Here is a 15,325-nt window from a genome sequence, read left to right on the forward strand (position 1 = left end):
AAGCTGATAAGTGTAGTGATTTCAGAAGCAACTTGGAAAATAAGATTTCAAAAGATACTTTCAGAAATGGCACATTCATTTTAGACATAAAACCTCCTTTCTCTTCCCCCTTATTTAAGTTTTCACCTTGGTTCATATGAAGTACTTTGTCTTCTCAAAGTTCATTAAAATGCTGAACTAAGTATATATGCTTTGTCCAAATTCTATGCGTTTAATCTAGGCCTGAAACAAAACATAAGTGTCCTACCTTCTGCCACAATAACCCCTATGAGTTTTATACCTCATCAGTATTGCTAGCGTGGTCCTTTGTTTCAGTGTTTGTACAGAGCTCTCTTCTGGGATAAACAGCACATTTAGAAAGAACTAGTGATACTTAATAAGTCTTTTTTTCTCTTTTTAGAAAGAGCTGATTTCTTATCCACATAAACCAAAGATCAAAACTGATCAAGTGAGGTAAAGATAATACTTAAGTTTGGTTTTTTGGTTTTGGTTTTTTGTTAGTTTGTTTTTTCCTCTATCTAAATGGTCTAAATAGATGATACCCGAAGCAGACTTCCCTTAGGGTTAGGGCAGTAACACAGGTACAACTATTGCTAAACCAGGCAGTGAAGGATTCCTTAATTTATAACAAGGACTATACCAGCACTGCCCTGTCTATCACAAACTCTTAATCGCCTTCCCCAAATATAGTTGTGTCAGCCAGATGGGAGCTATGAGAGCCGTCTTAAAGGTGTGTTTGGGCTATGGGCTAAGCTACAGCCTGAAGAGTTAAAAAGAACAGCTCTACTTATTATGAAGCTGTTCCAAAAGCCACTCCATCCTTGAAAATGCTGAGGAGGTACCTCACAGCCCTTGATTCAGCAATTTCTTCCGTTTAATGAATGCTATTTCAATTCTTGGAGTGTATTGGGTTTACGTGACCAGCAGAGGCAATGCAGCCAGGTCCAGGATGGACCCGCCGCTGGCTGGGGCTGAGCCCATCAGCAGTGGCGCTGGTGCTCACTGTGATGACTTGGTTAAGAAGGTGGGGAAAAACTGCACAACAGCAACTGTAGCTGGAGATTCATTGCTTAGTCTTCAAGTTGTGATATCCAATGATACCACTTTGCTCAAACTGGTGCCAGTGTAAGAAAAATGGCCCTACTTAACTTAAATGGCATTCATTAAAAGGAAGAAAATGCTGAATCAAGGTCTGTGAAGTGCCTGAGTGTAGAACTTACTGGGGAATTTGGACTAAAGAATCCCGTGCAGTACTTCACTTGATTAAATGTGATTTTTCTGTTAGCTTGCACATTGCCTTTGAAGTTTTCCTCAGTGTACTTTTCTATAAGTTATGATAGTTGTATGGACGTTCTATTGGGTGGATTCTCTGAACCAGTGTTGTGTGATTTTTGCTTTCTACAAATAACTAGGCATTGACAAGGCATCTCTGTGCTTACCTATGCATATAAGTACCTGACACGACAACACAAACTGGGCTAAAGAACTCTGTACCCTGACAGCTATTTCACACTGACTCTTCTCTGTAGAACCGGCCACAAAGTCAAACCCCACACCATTTTCAGAACATTAGTGTGCTTGTAACCAACTGGTATTTCATGCAGCTGCAGCTGCTCCATCCACAGTTTGCTTTATTTGATACAGTTCTGTTATTTCCAGCAGGCAGAAGGTGTCTGAAGCCGACCTTATGGATCAAGAAGCAGTAAAGGCCCTTAAATAGTTCAGCTAAATTGTCTGATGGAGACAATGAAGTATTTATTTGCTCTAGAAAAAATATCCTGCTATCAGAACCACTCTGCTTGGACTTAAAGACATGTGCATTCCCCATTAGACTACATCTCTAGTTGCTTCTACTAAGACATGGCACAAACGTGATGCTGGGAGGTCTGCTCAACCTCATCTTCCCTGAAGAAAAGAAAATCAATAAATAAATTCCAGCACCAGAACTTCTAGACTTTGAATGGAATCCAGAGTCTTGTACGAGCTGGCTGAAATATAGATGCAGTGGGAGCCGGGGGGGGATAAGAAGGGGGTGGTCAGTAGGTCAGAGAGGTTCTCCTGCCCCTCTGCTCTGCCCTGGGGAGACCACACCTGGAATCTTGTGTCCAGTTGTGGCCCCTCAGCTCCAGCAGGACAGGGAACTGCTGGAGAGAGTCCAGCGCAGCCACCAAGATGCTGGAGGGAGTGGAGCATCTCCCGTGGGAGGAAAGGCTGAGGGAGCTGGGGCTCTGGAGCTGGACAAGAGGACACTGAGGGGGGACTCATTCCTGGGGATCAATATGGAAAGGGGGAGTGTCAGGAGGATGGAGCCAGGCTCTTCTGGTGACAACCAGTGACAGGACAAGGGGTAATGGGTTCAAACTGGAACACAAGAGGTTCCACTGAAATTTGAGAAGAAACTTGTTCTCAGTGAGGGTGGCAGAGCCTGGCCCAGGCTGCCCAGGGGGGTTGTGGAGTCTCCTTCTGTGCAGACATTCCAACCCGCCTGGACACCTTCCTGTGTAACCTCAGCTGGGTGTTCCTGCTCCATGGGGGATTGCACTGGATGAGCTTTCCAGGTGCCTTCCAACCCCTGACATTCTGGGATTCTGTGATTCTGTTCTAAAGCTGCAGTGGGGGGAAACAAGCAGAAGTGATGAGGTGTCCGGAGCGCGACACGGGCGATATTTGAGCACCGGGGCAGCGGGAAGATGTGCGGGCTCAGCGTGTGCCCCAGAGCAGCAGAGGCAGATGCCTCCGGAGGAGAGATGCGCAATGAGGGAGGCGGGTCCCGTCCCCAGGATTTGGCTGCCGGTCTTTGCTGCGTGGGGGATGAGCCGCGCCCGGCCCACTGGCCCGGAGCCCGGGGCGGGACGGGGCGACGGCTCCTCCCCGCTCCATCTCCTCCTTCCCGGCGGGCGGGCCGCGGGCCACTCGCAGGAGGCGAGTGCAGCGAGGCGGGAGCCCAGTGCACATCCAGGGAGGCGCGGACGATGCTGGCGGCCGTGGCTCTGTGCGCCGCCGCGCTGGGCTGCGCTGCGGGGACACGGCTGCTGAGCGGTAAGAAGGGACGCGGTGCTGAGGGTGCCGGGGGGCGCGGGGTCCCTGCCGGTCGAGGCTCGGCCCGTGTCCCGCCCGCTCCAGCGGCCCATCCGCTCTTGCGCTGGGGGGGTTTGGCTGCCTGGGGAAGTCATGGCGATGTAGGCAAAGATGTGTGCGCGCTGCCTTGTGCAGTGATTTATCCCTTCTCCTAGCCCTGCCCTGGGGAGACCTCCGCATCCTCCGCGCTGGGTGGGAGCACCCCTGCCTTCCGAGTCCTGAAGGGGCACACTGATAAGCCGTTTTCACTTTCCTCTTCTCATGAGAATCACAGAATCACAGAATGTGAGGGATCAGAAGGGATCTCAAGAGATCATCCAGTCCAATCCCCCTGCCGGAGCAGGAACACTTAGATGAGACTACACAGGAAGGTGTCCAGGCGGGTTTGAATGTCTGCAGAGAAGCCCTTCTGCTCTCTCTGCTGCAGTTCTGCCTTGGTTCTGGAAATTTTAAGTGCTGTCCTGGCTAACAGAGCTATTCTTGTCAGCCAACTCTCAGTGATAATTCCCAGGCTGGCTGAATTTCCAGACAACAATAGGTTGTCTCACTCTTCCTCTGCAAAGTCTCTTTTGGTTATCAGTCTGCCTCCTGATTTTGTGCAAAGCAATGTTGCCTATTTAGCTGCCTTTCATAGGAACAGATATATGACAGCTCAAGGTTGGACCAGCAGTATTTTTGGATGTAGTAGTACCCAAGCTAGGTAGCCTAGCCTGGTTTTAGGGCACAGAATAGCCAGCCTAGGGGAAGTTTCTGCCTGACTTGTTATGTTGGTACATTCAGCAGAAAGCCTGAACACTCTGATCTGTGAAATATTCATGTTATTCCAACATAAGGCAAATAGTTGTGTTATGCCTATAAGTACATTTTTAATTTTGCCATGTTTTCATCTGCTGTGGGACTTTTGTGGGAGTGAGTGGGAGGGCTCAGCTGTGAGCGTGGGGATGTGCTCCTTCCCATGATTTGTTTTACTTCTCAGTGTACTTGGCTCACCTGTGGTCTTGCACTAGCAAGACTCACTGCATTCAGCTGGCCTGGAAGCAAATCCCATGTAGGCAATGAGGAGATTAAGGCGAAATATGAGCAACCCTTTCAACATAGATTAGAGCGACATATCCAATTGTCCTCTGTTATAATTATAATTGGGAACCTAACTAGCAGTGAAGTCTAGACAGTAATAAATACAATACATATTTCCTTACCTGAAAGGAATGGCAAGTTTGGTTGATAAGACAGATTTTCCGCCAGGTAATGGGAACCAAACGTCTGCATATCAGAAAAGAGCCTGAGTGCAGTTTGTGACACTATTTCTAGAAAGCTGCTGCGTTTTTTTAATAACAATGTGCCATTTCTCTTCTGTCTTTCACGACAGCCGTGGACGTGTCCCTCAGAAGAGGTAAGGCTTCTTGACCTTTTCACAAGGCCTGCATGAGGGTTCAATTACCAAGAGAAACCCATATTGTGCCTAGAGATGTATTTTTCAATACTGCTTTTGCAGTGCGGCCACTTTGAATTTCTGTGTAAAATATCAGCAGACTCTGTGTTCAAAACTTCCAGTACAAAAGGTGTTTAAATCCCCACTCTTAGAGCAGCCAGCAGGAACACACAAGAATCAAGAAACGCCAGCGTATACCCCATGGAGTGGTTCATAATGACCCGTCATCACATCCCATTTGTTCCGAGTACCTCCCAAATGTCACTAAATGTTTTTCTTCTTTAGAAACATGTAGGTTAGCAGATTGTGTCTGCTGTGTGTTTGGACAGAAACATTTACCCAGTAAAACAAAACTGTTTGTTTCCACAGTCTAAATATTGGGACTCTTGTGCTGAGAAACACATGAGTGCATCATTTTGGATTATGTATCTTTCCACTTTGATCTTTGCTTTCCTTGTAGTCAAAATAAGCCGTGCTGCTTCATGCATGAGAAAGTCCTTGGGTTATAATAGTCTGAGAATAGACATTGTTTACTTCCTGGGCAGACAGAATATTACAGCGCAAAGCAATGCTTACAATGGGACTGTGTGAACGCATCTTGATCTGCGGCGCTATATACTCCATGAAACTGTTGCATACATCCCAGAAGATAAATTATTGTTATCTCTGCTCGTGCAACAGGATCTCTGATTTTAGCCATTTAAATCCCTTAAAAAGGCCTCCTTGAATCCTTGTAAAGGAACTACCCTATGAAAAGGTTGCACATATCCTCTTGCCCTCTGGCACAGCATTGCTGCTTTGTAAGGAGCTCTTCCAATCTCAGAGAATTAATGGGGAGATGAGAAGTGCGGGACATGAAAGAACAGCCCTGTGCAGATCAACCTCAACTGTTGTGAGCAGTAAGAAAAGTTTGGAGATGCCATTTGCCATTCCAGTAACACAAGAGGCTTTTTATCTGTGTTGTATTTTCTAGATGAACTACCATACAGTGCGAGACTCAACCAAATGAAGCTATTAGCATTCACTTTTGGTACTAACAGGACTAGTTTGTGTCAAAGGTTTCTTTCCATTTCCGCAGGACAGACGGTTTGCCGGGGCGGAACACAGCGGCCGTGCTACAAAATAGTCTATTTCCATGACGCTTCGCGCAGGACCAGCTATGAAGAAGCGCATCTCGCCTGCAGAGCCGACGGCGGCCACCTCGTCAGCATTGAGACAGAAGCAGAGCAAAGACTGATCGAAAAACTGATTGAGAGTCTCTTGGCTTCTGATGGAGATTTTTGGATAGGGCTTAGGAGGAAAAAGGAGGAGGTGGACAATGGTACAGAGTGTCAGAACCTCTACTCCTGGTCAGACGGCAGCTCATCCAAGTTCCGGTACGTACCGGTGAATGAGGATGGGAAGCAGGCTGGTGGGGGACTGGCACCTGCCTTTAGCAATCAGAGAGGATTCTTTCAGAAGAATCGGGCAGTGTTGTCCCAGCTGTCATCCGGGTCCCTTCTGCAGACACTGGAGAGTTGGAGTAGCTCCAGAGAACAATTAATCCCATCCAGATGAAAAGGGGTAGACAAATTACCTTCCAGAGGCTCTGCTCTCTCTCTGTTGCACTATAAAATATATATATATATATATATATATATAACCCAAATGTTCTATATTTTGTAGCAATGTGTCATATATGTGACAAGTCTGCCTTTTCATTCCTCTTTTCTGGACATGTGTAAGAATATCTTGTCATCATGAACTTTACGCTTTGGGAACCTCTAAGAACTTGTAGTTGCTCTGTGCGGCAACAAATGCTTTCAGTACCATTCAACAGCTTAAAGTTTCTCCCATGGTTGAGATATTGGAGTTATATAGTAGGAAGCTACTAAGAAACAGACATGGCTTTATTGCCCTTCATTGGTGAGCCACAGCTTATTAATGCTAAATGATAAAGCAAAAGAAAAGATCGGTATGTGGAGGCAGCACTAGGAGAGGAAGGAACACGGCATTGTAATGATTGAAAAACATACTACTATAACGTGTGGTGTTTTTCCCATGTTGAGTACCTTGGTATATCTGGAATTACTTATACTGTATGGATCAGCTTTCAGAAAGCGCTAAGCATTGCTTGTTCCAAAATTAGTAGGTATTGAAAATGTTTCAAAATCAGGAACACAGTCTTGGAAGTGTTTCTCTAAGATGCATAAAATGCCTCTTCAGTAATGATTGTATTATAGTGTTCAATAATGAAGCCTGCTTCCTCTGTGCCACTTGGAAAGGCCTACACAGCTTTCCAGTGGGGAAGGTTATTTGTACAAAAAAAGGCTTATCCGCAAGACGGGGTTTCTTCATGTTAGTGTTTTTCTAGACTATTTCTTACTAAATAGGTGTCAAAATATTGGAGGCATTGGGCACTGAGGCCAGAGAGCAAAAATGACTTTGCTAGATGATTTTGTTGAGAGAAAGCTGAAGTTCTCAGCCTTTACTCAGCCTTGCAGAGGAGTTTCGTGCAGTCAGGTACTCAGCCCTTGTTGAACACCTTGCGCTGCCAATACTTGTATAGTTGTTGTTCCCACTGTTCCCCAGGGGAAGCGGCGGGTGAGGTGAAATCCTTTTGGATCCTGCCCTCCGTGGTGCCCCGTGTGCTGTGTTCCCATTTGTGCTTCTGCAGTAAAAAGTGACATCAAGCCCCACATGGCATGTTTGTTGTGTTTTCTTAGGAACTGGTATGTAGATGAGCCATCCTGTGGGAGTGAAATCTGCGTTGTGATGTACCACCAGCCATCTGCCCCACCAGGTGTCGGAGGTCCCTACATGTTTCAATGGAATGATGACAGATGCAACATGAAAAATAACTTCATTTGCAAATATGCCCTCGGTAATGAGTCATTCTGCAGCTTTAAAAACCAACCTGCTCCCAGTCCCCAAGAAGATGTATGAGATGGCAGTAACAGATAGGGAAACCCTTTCTTAGCTTCACTGGAAAGATCTGTTGGGACGCAGATATCTTTAAATATATGCAAGTCCTGGGGAAAACGATCTCAATATCTAACATATGTAGCTACTTGCCTTGTGACTTCTATAGATGCTCAGAGGATTTTGATAAAGCATGTGAGATCTTCAATGGGGCCTGAGGGAGAGAGAACACTAAAGAGGGGTGCTCATTTTATTAGGCTGTATTCAGTATGCTTGGGCACCCTACTCAAGCTTATGAGCAAATTGTGCATATCTTTCTTTCTTTTTTTAGAGAAGCCAACGAATGCTCCCGTGGAGAATTCTCAAAGAGGTGAGCTACACTTCATTGTTTTTATAAATTATATTTGAACTTGTAGCAGAAACACGCTCTGTTGCATTCATTGTCAAGGATGCTTCCAGACTGAAAACTTACTGAGCAAGACGCTTCCCTGCAGTCTGCACCTTCTCGAGCTGCTCTGCAATCCAGGCTGCAGGACCACAGTGCTGCTGGTGGTGGGGCAGCATCTGGGGTCACTGGTCACGCTGCAGAAATCTAAGCCAAGGGGTACCAGTCCGCCTTCCATACCTTTGCGGCTGGCAGACTCTTCAATCTCCTCTCACCTCACTTTTATCATTCTTAGCGCTTTCAAATAATGTCTTTAATATTCATTAAGCTGCTTCTTTCCAGATGATGCAACAGAGCCCTTGAATCCAGTGTTCCCAGAAGAACGCCGTAAGAAAGATGCTAATGTAACAGTTGTGGAGGCCAAAGGTACGTTGTGCGTTCAACACCTGGCCTGCTCTATCGATGCGGGCACACATTTCTCCCATGGGGCTGCAAACAGCCAACACTTCAGACTGAATTGTTTGACTCTAATGTAGGAGACTGCAGTTAGGCACCTGTGTCTGCTCCTTCATCTTTTCCAGTACAAACCTAGAGTAATTGCATCTAAATCTAAAGCTGTGCAAAGTATCTTGAGTCTGAAAAAGGCTCTTTTAATTTATTGAATCACTTTTGAGTGTCTAAATTGTTAATGTTTTGTTAGTAAGTCTATTATTAACTATGAAAAACTTTGCGTTTCTTCTTACCGCACCAGCTTTCCCTTCTAAAAATTCACGTGTCGTAAAAGACATTTTGCTCTCTGAAATCTTCTGGCTGGGGGTTCCTAAGCTTTCATAAGACAGCATGTCTCGTTAACCTGCCCTACCATTGCCGTCTTACAGTGAGGCAGTGAGGCTCGTTGCCTTCTCATCTTGAAGGTTTGAGCTCCTTTTACTTTAGCTTGCTTAACTAGATGATCAGTCTCTGTTAGACTTGCTGCCTTCAAGAAGACGGATCTACTGCTAGATTATGAACAAGACTAGAAGCCCGTTGGGGTGTGACGATGATGCCTTTTGCAGCTGTTAGCTGTTCCATGAAGTTCTGTGCATGGCAAATGCAACTGGAAGTGAATAAAAGCTGGGATCTAATTTTTGTCCCTAGAACCTGTTCAAAGCCTTGGCTACATCCTTCTTCCCAGCATTCCTGTGCTGCTTCTCCTGACAGTCATTACAGTCGTCTTCTGGTTTTGGCTTTTTGTGAAGAGGTAAGTGACATTTTGTTATAACAGGTGAACCCGTGATATCTTGTCCTGGCAATCATTTCACAGCTATCTTCAGGATCCTTTAGGATGCTCTGGAGACGACTGCTTTCAGCCAAATTCATGTTTAAAAAGTGCCATGGATACTCCAGGCTGAGTAAAATTTTAAGTAAATCGTATTATGTCATTTTATTGTGTTCATAGACATACAGTAGTTAGAGAATAGTGCAAAACAAGGTGATGATTTTGAAGTGCTAGCATTTAAGTTGTCTTATTAAAAAAATACTGAATTATCAGAAGATGCCCTTCAAAAGCGAAGAATGCAGTAATAGAAATAAAAGGATGTAAGCTTGGAGCAAATAACATTTACCAATTCCCTCTCCCTGCAAATGTCATGCTGAGTTCAGGCTCTGAATGTCAGCTTTCCTCAAGGGCCATCATTAAATTACTGTAAGAGAGGTGTGGTGGTGTTTTGTATGTAAAAAAAAGCATATTATGACTTGTCCTCTTTCCTCCATCCCTAAGGAGACAGGAACAAATAGACGCGAGCCCAAAGGAAGAAGATGGATGGCTGTCTAACCCCAGGAGGAACAGCCCAAATTTGGACATTTACAAAGTAATCAAGAAGCAATCAGAAGCAGATCTGGCTGGAACCAGGCCTGCCACTAAGAACTCTTCCTTCCGTACACAAGAAGATAAGGTGCTTGACAGCCTCTCCAGGGATTATGATAACACAGCAATGAATACACCAACTCATGGCTTTGTGACGTTGGCCAAGACTGAAAGTGGCTTTGTGACCAATGATATCTATGAGCTGTGTGGAGATCATGTGGGGAGGAGCAAGGAATCGGCCTGGGTGGAGAATGAGATTTATGGATATTAAAGAAATGGACCAAAACACCTGGAATATGGATGACAAAGTGAACATCAACGCAAGTTAACCTGCCCTTCCTATGCACTCCTTTTAATCATAGTACCTGTGATGTTTATCCCGGTTTTGCATTGTCCCTATATTCTTCATTTTTTATAAAGACTGTGGGTTTTCAAAGATCCAAACTGCAAAGAATGTGTATGTTTTGCTTTGCGTCAAGCCCCTTGTTGCCCCAGGAATGGCTTGTTAACAGTATTGATTCTTTTTTGTACTCCAAAGATTTGGTCATGAGACGTGATCAGATCAGTGTTTGTCTCACCGTTATAAGGACTCAACAACCTTCATGGGAGCTTGGAGCAAATTCCTGTGCAAGGTCTCTGCTCCGTCACATTTGTCAGTGCAGCGAAGTGTAACAGGAGTTTGGTTAAAAACTCAAATTCACTTTGACTTGAATATGCTCAGGGCAAAATCCCATGTGCTGCTGGATATGGTGTTGCTTTAGCTGAATTCCATTGTAAAATTAGCTTACAGGATGCTGGAGGTACCTGCAATGGCCCAGGCTTTCAGAAAAGAATAGCGAGGGAATTCGGATTTATCAAATAAGCACATGATCTGGTCGCGTAAGGGACTACTTTCTGCAAAATGTTTGATGTTAGTACTGAGATCTGAAAAACTGAAAATACATTTACAAATACAAGATTCGCCCCACTGAAATGAATAATGACAATCCATTCTTGCGCTTCCCAGCTCAGGTTGTTGATGGACAACGCAGCGGTGTTTCACACTTTCTGCTCTTTAAACATGTTTGTCCTTACTTGAACACATTGGTGCTAAATGGAAGTTCAGAGTCTGGAGCACAAGTTCTGCAGCACATGGGAGATTCTAAGGCAAAGTCAGTGGCCACTAAATACTGATAGCAGTGGTGTGGCCTCTGCATTTTTTATTTTTGTACAGAGCTTTGGTGTTTTGTGTGTGTTTTTTTTTTCCTTTGGCAGACACTAAGCGTCTTCTAGGCATTGAAAAACAGGAAATGAGAGGAAGAAGCTCAAGCCAGATGTTGGAGCTTAGGTGTGTAGGCATGTCAAGCCATATTTTGGCTACTAAGTGTGTGCTCTGGTCTTTTGAGCTGCTGGCCTGTTGAACTCAAAGTCAGCTCCATATGCTCAGGATCTCTGGAAGTTACTAGACGGCGAGGTGATTTATAATCTCTGACATCTCTGTTTTAGTAGAGCATCTCAACTGTGGTATTAGCTACCAGAACATTGACCACAAGAGGGTATGTGTGTTCTACAGTTGGACGCATTCCTCCAGCTGCTGAGAACAGCCTGGGAGAGCAGCGCCTGTGTACCAGCGTGTGTGAGTGGTGCTTGAATCCCTTTCCTTGGAGCATGGCAAAAGCTATCGATGGCCGTTAAAGGCTGCTGTACAAACAATGTTCTTGTGTTTGCAGCTCTTTTAGCAGCATTATTAAGAAATTTTTTGGTAATCTGAACTTTCAGGTCAAAAATGGCTTTGTGGCGTGCAGCACAATAAAGTTTGTTTTACCATACCAAGCTTGCATCATGCTAGAGTTATTGTTTGGTCAGTGTTGCAGATTTCTGGAAGAAATGAAGCATCATATAGGGTGATGGAAATTTCACGAGTAGCAGCTCGGGATGACACCGTTTTCTATTAAAGCAGGATTATGGTAATCTTGCTCATGAACCTATCAATCATTTAGAAGGGTGCATGTCTGACTAAGTCAAATAATCAGTTAGTCATTGCCAGAATTTCTTAGGGGGATAAATACGGCAGTAACAGCACAGTTATTACCCACAGCAGTCTAAAGGCAGCAGCGTCATCTCGAAATGTCATTCCTTAGATGAATCTCATGAACTGCAAGTGCGGTGAAGGACGGGTTTTAACTTTCCACCCAGGTCTTCAGTTCCCTTTGGAGAACAGTCATTGCTGCGTGACATGTAGCAAATTACCCAACTTTCCACAAGTATGAGGCAGCCTTACGTGTAAGTTTTGTATACGAAGGGAAAACAAGAGACAGAAGTTTGTTTCTTGCATTCTTCTGCTTGCTCTTTGTGGCCACGCTCTGTTTTGAGCTGTGTTTGAGTCCACTGAATTAAATTAATAGAACAGTTCCATTGGAAGGGACCTACAACTGTCATCTAGTTCAACTGCCTTTTGGCTGACCAAAAGTTAAAGCATGTTGTTAAGGACATTGTCCAAATGCTTCTTGAACACTGACACTCGTGGGGCATCGAGCACCCCTCTAGGAAGCCCATTCCAGTGTTTGACCATGTTTTCACTCAAGAAGTGTTTTCTAATGTCAAGTCTGAACCTCCCTGATGCAGCTTTTAGCCATTCCCACTGCATCCAGGGAGAAGAGATCAGCAAATCTTACTCCATGTCCCCTCCTCAGGAAGGTGTAGAGAACCATGAGGTCCAGTCCTGACACCAGCTCTGTTACCCTCCTCTGGATACATTCAAGGGCCTTCATATCCCAGGTTCCAGCATAAATTGGGGAACGACCTATTAGAGAGCAGTGTAGGGGAAAGGGACCTGGGGGTCCTGGGGACAGCAGGGTGACCATGAGCCAGCACTGGGCCCTTGTGGCCAGGAAGCCAATGGGACCTGGGGTGGGTTAGAAGGGGGTGGTCAGTAGGTCAGAGAGGTTCTCCTGCCCCTCTGCTCTGCCCTGGGGAGACCACACCTGGAATCTTGTGTCCAGTTGTGGCCCCTCAGTTCCAGCAGGACAGGGAACTGCTGCAGAGAGTCCAGCGCAGCCACCAAGATGCTGCAGGGAGTGGAGCATCTCCCGTGTGAGGAAAGGCTGAGGGAGCTGGGGCTCTGGAGCTGGACAAGAGGACACTGAGGGGGGACTCATTCCTGGGGATCAAGATGGGAAGGGGGAGTGTCAGGAGGATGGAGCCAGGCCCTTTTCGGTGACAACCAGTGATAGGACAAGGGGCAATGGGTGCAAACTGGAACACAGGAGGTTCCACTGAAATGTGAGAAGAAACTTCTTCCCGGTGAGGGTGGCAGAGCCTGGCCCAGGCTGCCCAGGGGGGTTGTGGAGTCTCCTTCTCTGCAGACATTCCAACCCGCCTGGACACCTTCCTGTGTAACCTCAGCTGGGTGTTCCTGCTCCATGGGGGGATTGACCTGGATGAGCTTTCCAGGGCCCTTCCAACCCCTGACATTCCGGGGTTCTGTGACCCTCCACCGTGTCGCGGCGGGAGCGTCCGCGCCCGGTACCGCCGGGGAGGGGAGGGGAGGGGACCCCGGGCAGCCGCCTCGCCGCCGTGGCTGCGGTTGCCATGGCGAGGGCCCGCCCCCGCTGACGCGCACGGTGACGCGCGGTTGGTGGAGGAGGGCGGAGGAGGCGGGGCCCCGCGGCTCCAGGGCGCCGCAGGCAGACTCGAGCCGCCGCTCGTCGCGGAGCCGCCGCCGCCCCCCGCGCCCAGCATGGTAATGGCCGAGCCCCGGCGGCCCCCCCCGCTGCTGCCCCGCGGGCTCGGGCCCGTCCGCGTCGGCTTCTACGACATCGAGGGCACGCTGGGCAAAGGCAACTTCGCTGTGGTCAAGCTGGCGCGGCACCGCATCACGCGCAGCGAGGTGAGACGAGACGCGGCGCCGGGGCCGCCGTCTCCCCTGCCCCGGCCCAGCCCGCCGCGCCGCCGGGGCTCTCCCGCGCCGCCGCGCCTCGCTCGGCCGGGCGTTGGGCGGCAGCGCTCGGGAGCCCTCGGGGTTCGGAGGTGGGCGGGGGGCGGCGGCCGGAGTGCTGCGGGGCGCTGCTGCGGACTCGGAGGGAGCTGGCCGGAGGGGCGCCGCTCGGAGGGGGGTTCCGGGTCTTGCCTTCGGGGTGCAGAGCGGGCACTGGCTCTGGGCTGCGGGGCTGTGCTCGGGAGCCGGGCTTTTCCCGGGGGGTGGCCTGGGTGGCTCGGCGGGGCCGTGCAGCAGCGCCCTTGCAGGCTGCTTGCTCCTTTTGTCCCTTCTAGCGCTGGAACCTCCTCCTGTAGGGGAGGCGAGGGAGCCTGTATTTACTCGAGGTGCTCGGCTGCGGGCAGGCTTTGGAGCAGGAGCCCTGGCGGCCGTTCTTGTTTGTTTTCTTGCCTTCATCTTCCTGGCAAGGGCAGTGATAACGTCTCCCAGTCCGGTGCTGCTGTCACAGACAGGCTGCTCGGGTGGGAAGGGGGCAGGCAGCTCTTGGTTAGTTGGTGAGTGTAGCCATCAGATAGCGATAAGTTTCTGCTCACAGGGAAGATTCAGACCTAGTATTGTGCGTGCTTTCATGTCCTGGATGTTTTACTGCTTCCTGACCTGGCCAATACAGGCAGATGAGCAGTCCTGTTTCCGTGATCTGTTTTGGCAAAGGAGCGCACGTGTGTGAGTCCTTTATTCTTCAATACATCATCCTGGCAGTTAACCAAATCTAACCATTTGTAGTCTCTTTGTTTAATTACCCCACCACCATGTATATTACCTGGTGGTTACTCGCCTGTAGATTGTTAAAATATTAAGCGTTGCTTAAAACAAAAATTATTTTAAGTCTGTGCATAAAATGTAGTAATTTGCTTTTTTAAAAACAGGGATCTGATGAGAGCAATGGCTTTGAAAGATCAGTTTCCCTTTATATTTTCTTCTGCTGTAGTTTTAGTTGCTACACCTAGAGGTAAGCTTTTTGTAAGTTTCTGTTGCCTTCCTGGTTTACTGAAGAAGAGCTTAGTGTGCTCTCTGTACCAGACAAAAGTACATAAAACATTCTCTGAAGTACAAAGTAAGAAGACCTGCAATTATTCACTTACTGTGGTCTCATGTGGCAAAATCACTCCGTACAGTAATGAAAAATGCCTTTAGGTTGGACTTAAGGAAAGCAAACCTGCAATGCGAACATTGCTCTGGCCATGCAGTGATTGATGATCTTTCCATCCCAAGTATTACATTTCTTACTGTCTTATTTCTCAAGTTTCATAATAGACTGTTAATTATTTCTAAATCCTTCCTTGCTCTTACTGAGGTGCCAAAGCAAAAACCTTGCAATGCTGGTGTTCCGTTCCCAAGTCTGATGCCGCACGCCAAGCTTCTAAACACTTCATGTGAAGATAGTAAGTTGTTGTTTACTATCTAGTTCTCGTTTCCTTGGCAGGCTTTATGATGGGGATGAAAACTTTAAGCTTCATCATTTTAGAAATTATGTTTGTCTAGTATTGTTCAAAATAAAAAGGGTTACGGAAAACTTATAGCTTAACGGGTCCCTAACTCTGATATGATTTTTCCATGTGCCCTAGGAAATTGCTCAGTTCCAGTGCGTTCTGATACAGTAATGACCTTCTTTAATTGGCTTTCATCTTCTGATGAGCCTTGTGTCCAGTCTGAAGCCTTTTTATCTTCTACATGATTTTTCAGCAGATTTGCCCGTGTCAGAGATTT

The 15,325-nt window shown here is 47.0% G+C and overlaps 2 protein-coding genes across 5 annotated transcripts in view; both read left to right on the forward strand.

Moving 5' to 3' along the window:
• Nucleotides 1–2,943: 2,943 nt before the first annotated feature.
• Nucleotides 2,944–11,437, forward strand: LAYN (layilin). Its single transcript, XM_082070290.1, has 7 exons — nucleotides 2,944–3,063; nucleotides 5,589–5,886; nucleotides 7,216–7,373; nucleotides 7,743–7,781; nucleotides 8,139–8,222; nucleotides 8,934–9,036; nucleotides 9,556–11,437. The coding sequence occupies exons 1-7, from the start codon at nucleotides 2,973–2,975 to the stop codon at nucleotides 9,911–9,913; spliced, it is 1,131 nt and encodes a 376-aa protein (XP_081926416.1). The 5' UTR covers nucleotides 2,944–2,972; the 3' UTR covers nucleotides 9,914–11,437.
• Nucleotides 11,438–13,272: 1,835 nt separating this feature from the next.
• Nucleotides 13,273–15,325, forward strand: part of SIK2 (salt inducible kinase 2) — a 31,283-nt gene continuing 29,230 nt past the window's right edge. For 3 of the 4 annotated variants that reach the window (XM_082070337.1, XM_082070338.1, XM_082070339.1), the window contains exon 1: nucleotides 13,273–13,510. In XM_082070337.1, coding sequence (XP_081926463.1) covers nucleotides 13,361–13,510 — 150 coding nt within the window. In that variant the 5' untranslated portion in view covers nucleotides 13,273–13,360. Of the gene's footprint in view, nucleotides 13,511–14,132; nucleotides 14,282–14,912; nucleotides 15,001–15,325 lie in introns of those variants that run through there. The other variant, XM_082070340.1, reaches the window with a different exon arrangement.

This window comes from Streptopelia decaocto (genome assembly GCF_964273445.1).
Source record: "Streptopelia decaocto genome assembly, chromosome: 21".
Classification (NCBI taxonomy): Eukaryota; Metazoa; Chordata; class Aves; order Columbiformes; family Columbidae; genus Streptopelia; species Streptopelia decaocto.

Coding starts and splice junctions, on each gene's coding strand:
- LAYN (XM_082070290.1), top strand. CDS start 2,973: ATGCTGGCGGCCGTGGCTCTGTGCGCCGCCGCGCTGGGCTGCGCTGCG. Junction 7,782..8,138: donor CGTGGAGAATTCTCAAAGAG/GTGAGCTACACT, acceptor GCTTCTTTCCAG/ATGATGCAACAGAGCCCTTG. Junction 9,037..9,555: donor TTTTGGCTTTTTGTGAAGAG/GTAAGTGACATT, acceptor TCCATCCCTAAG/GAGACAGGAACAAATAGACG.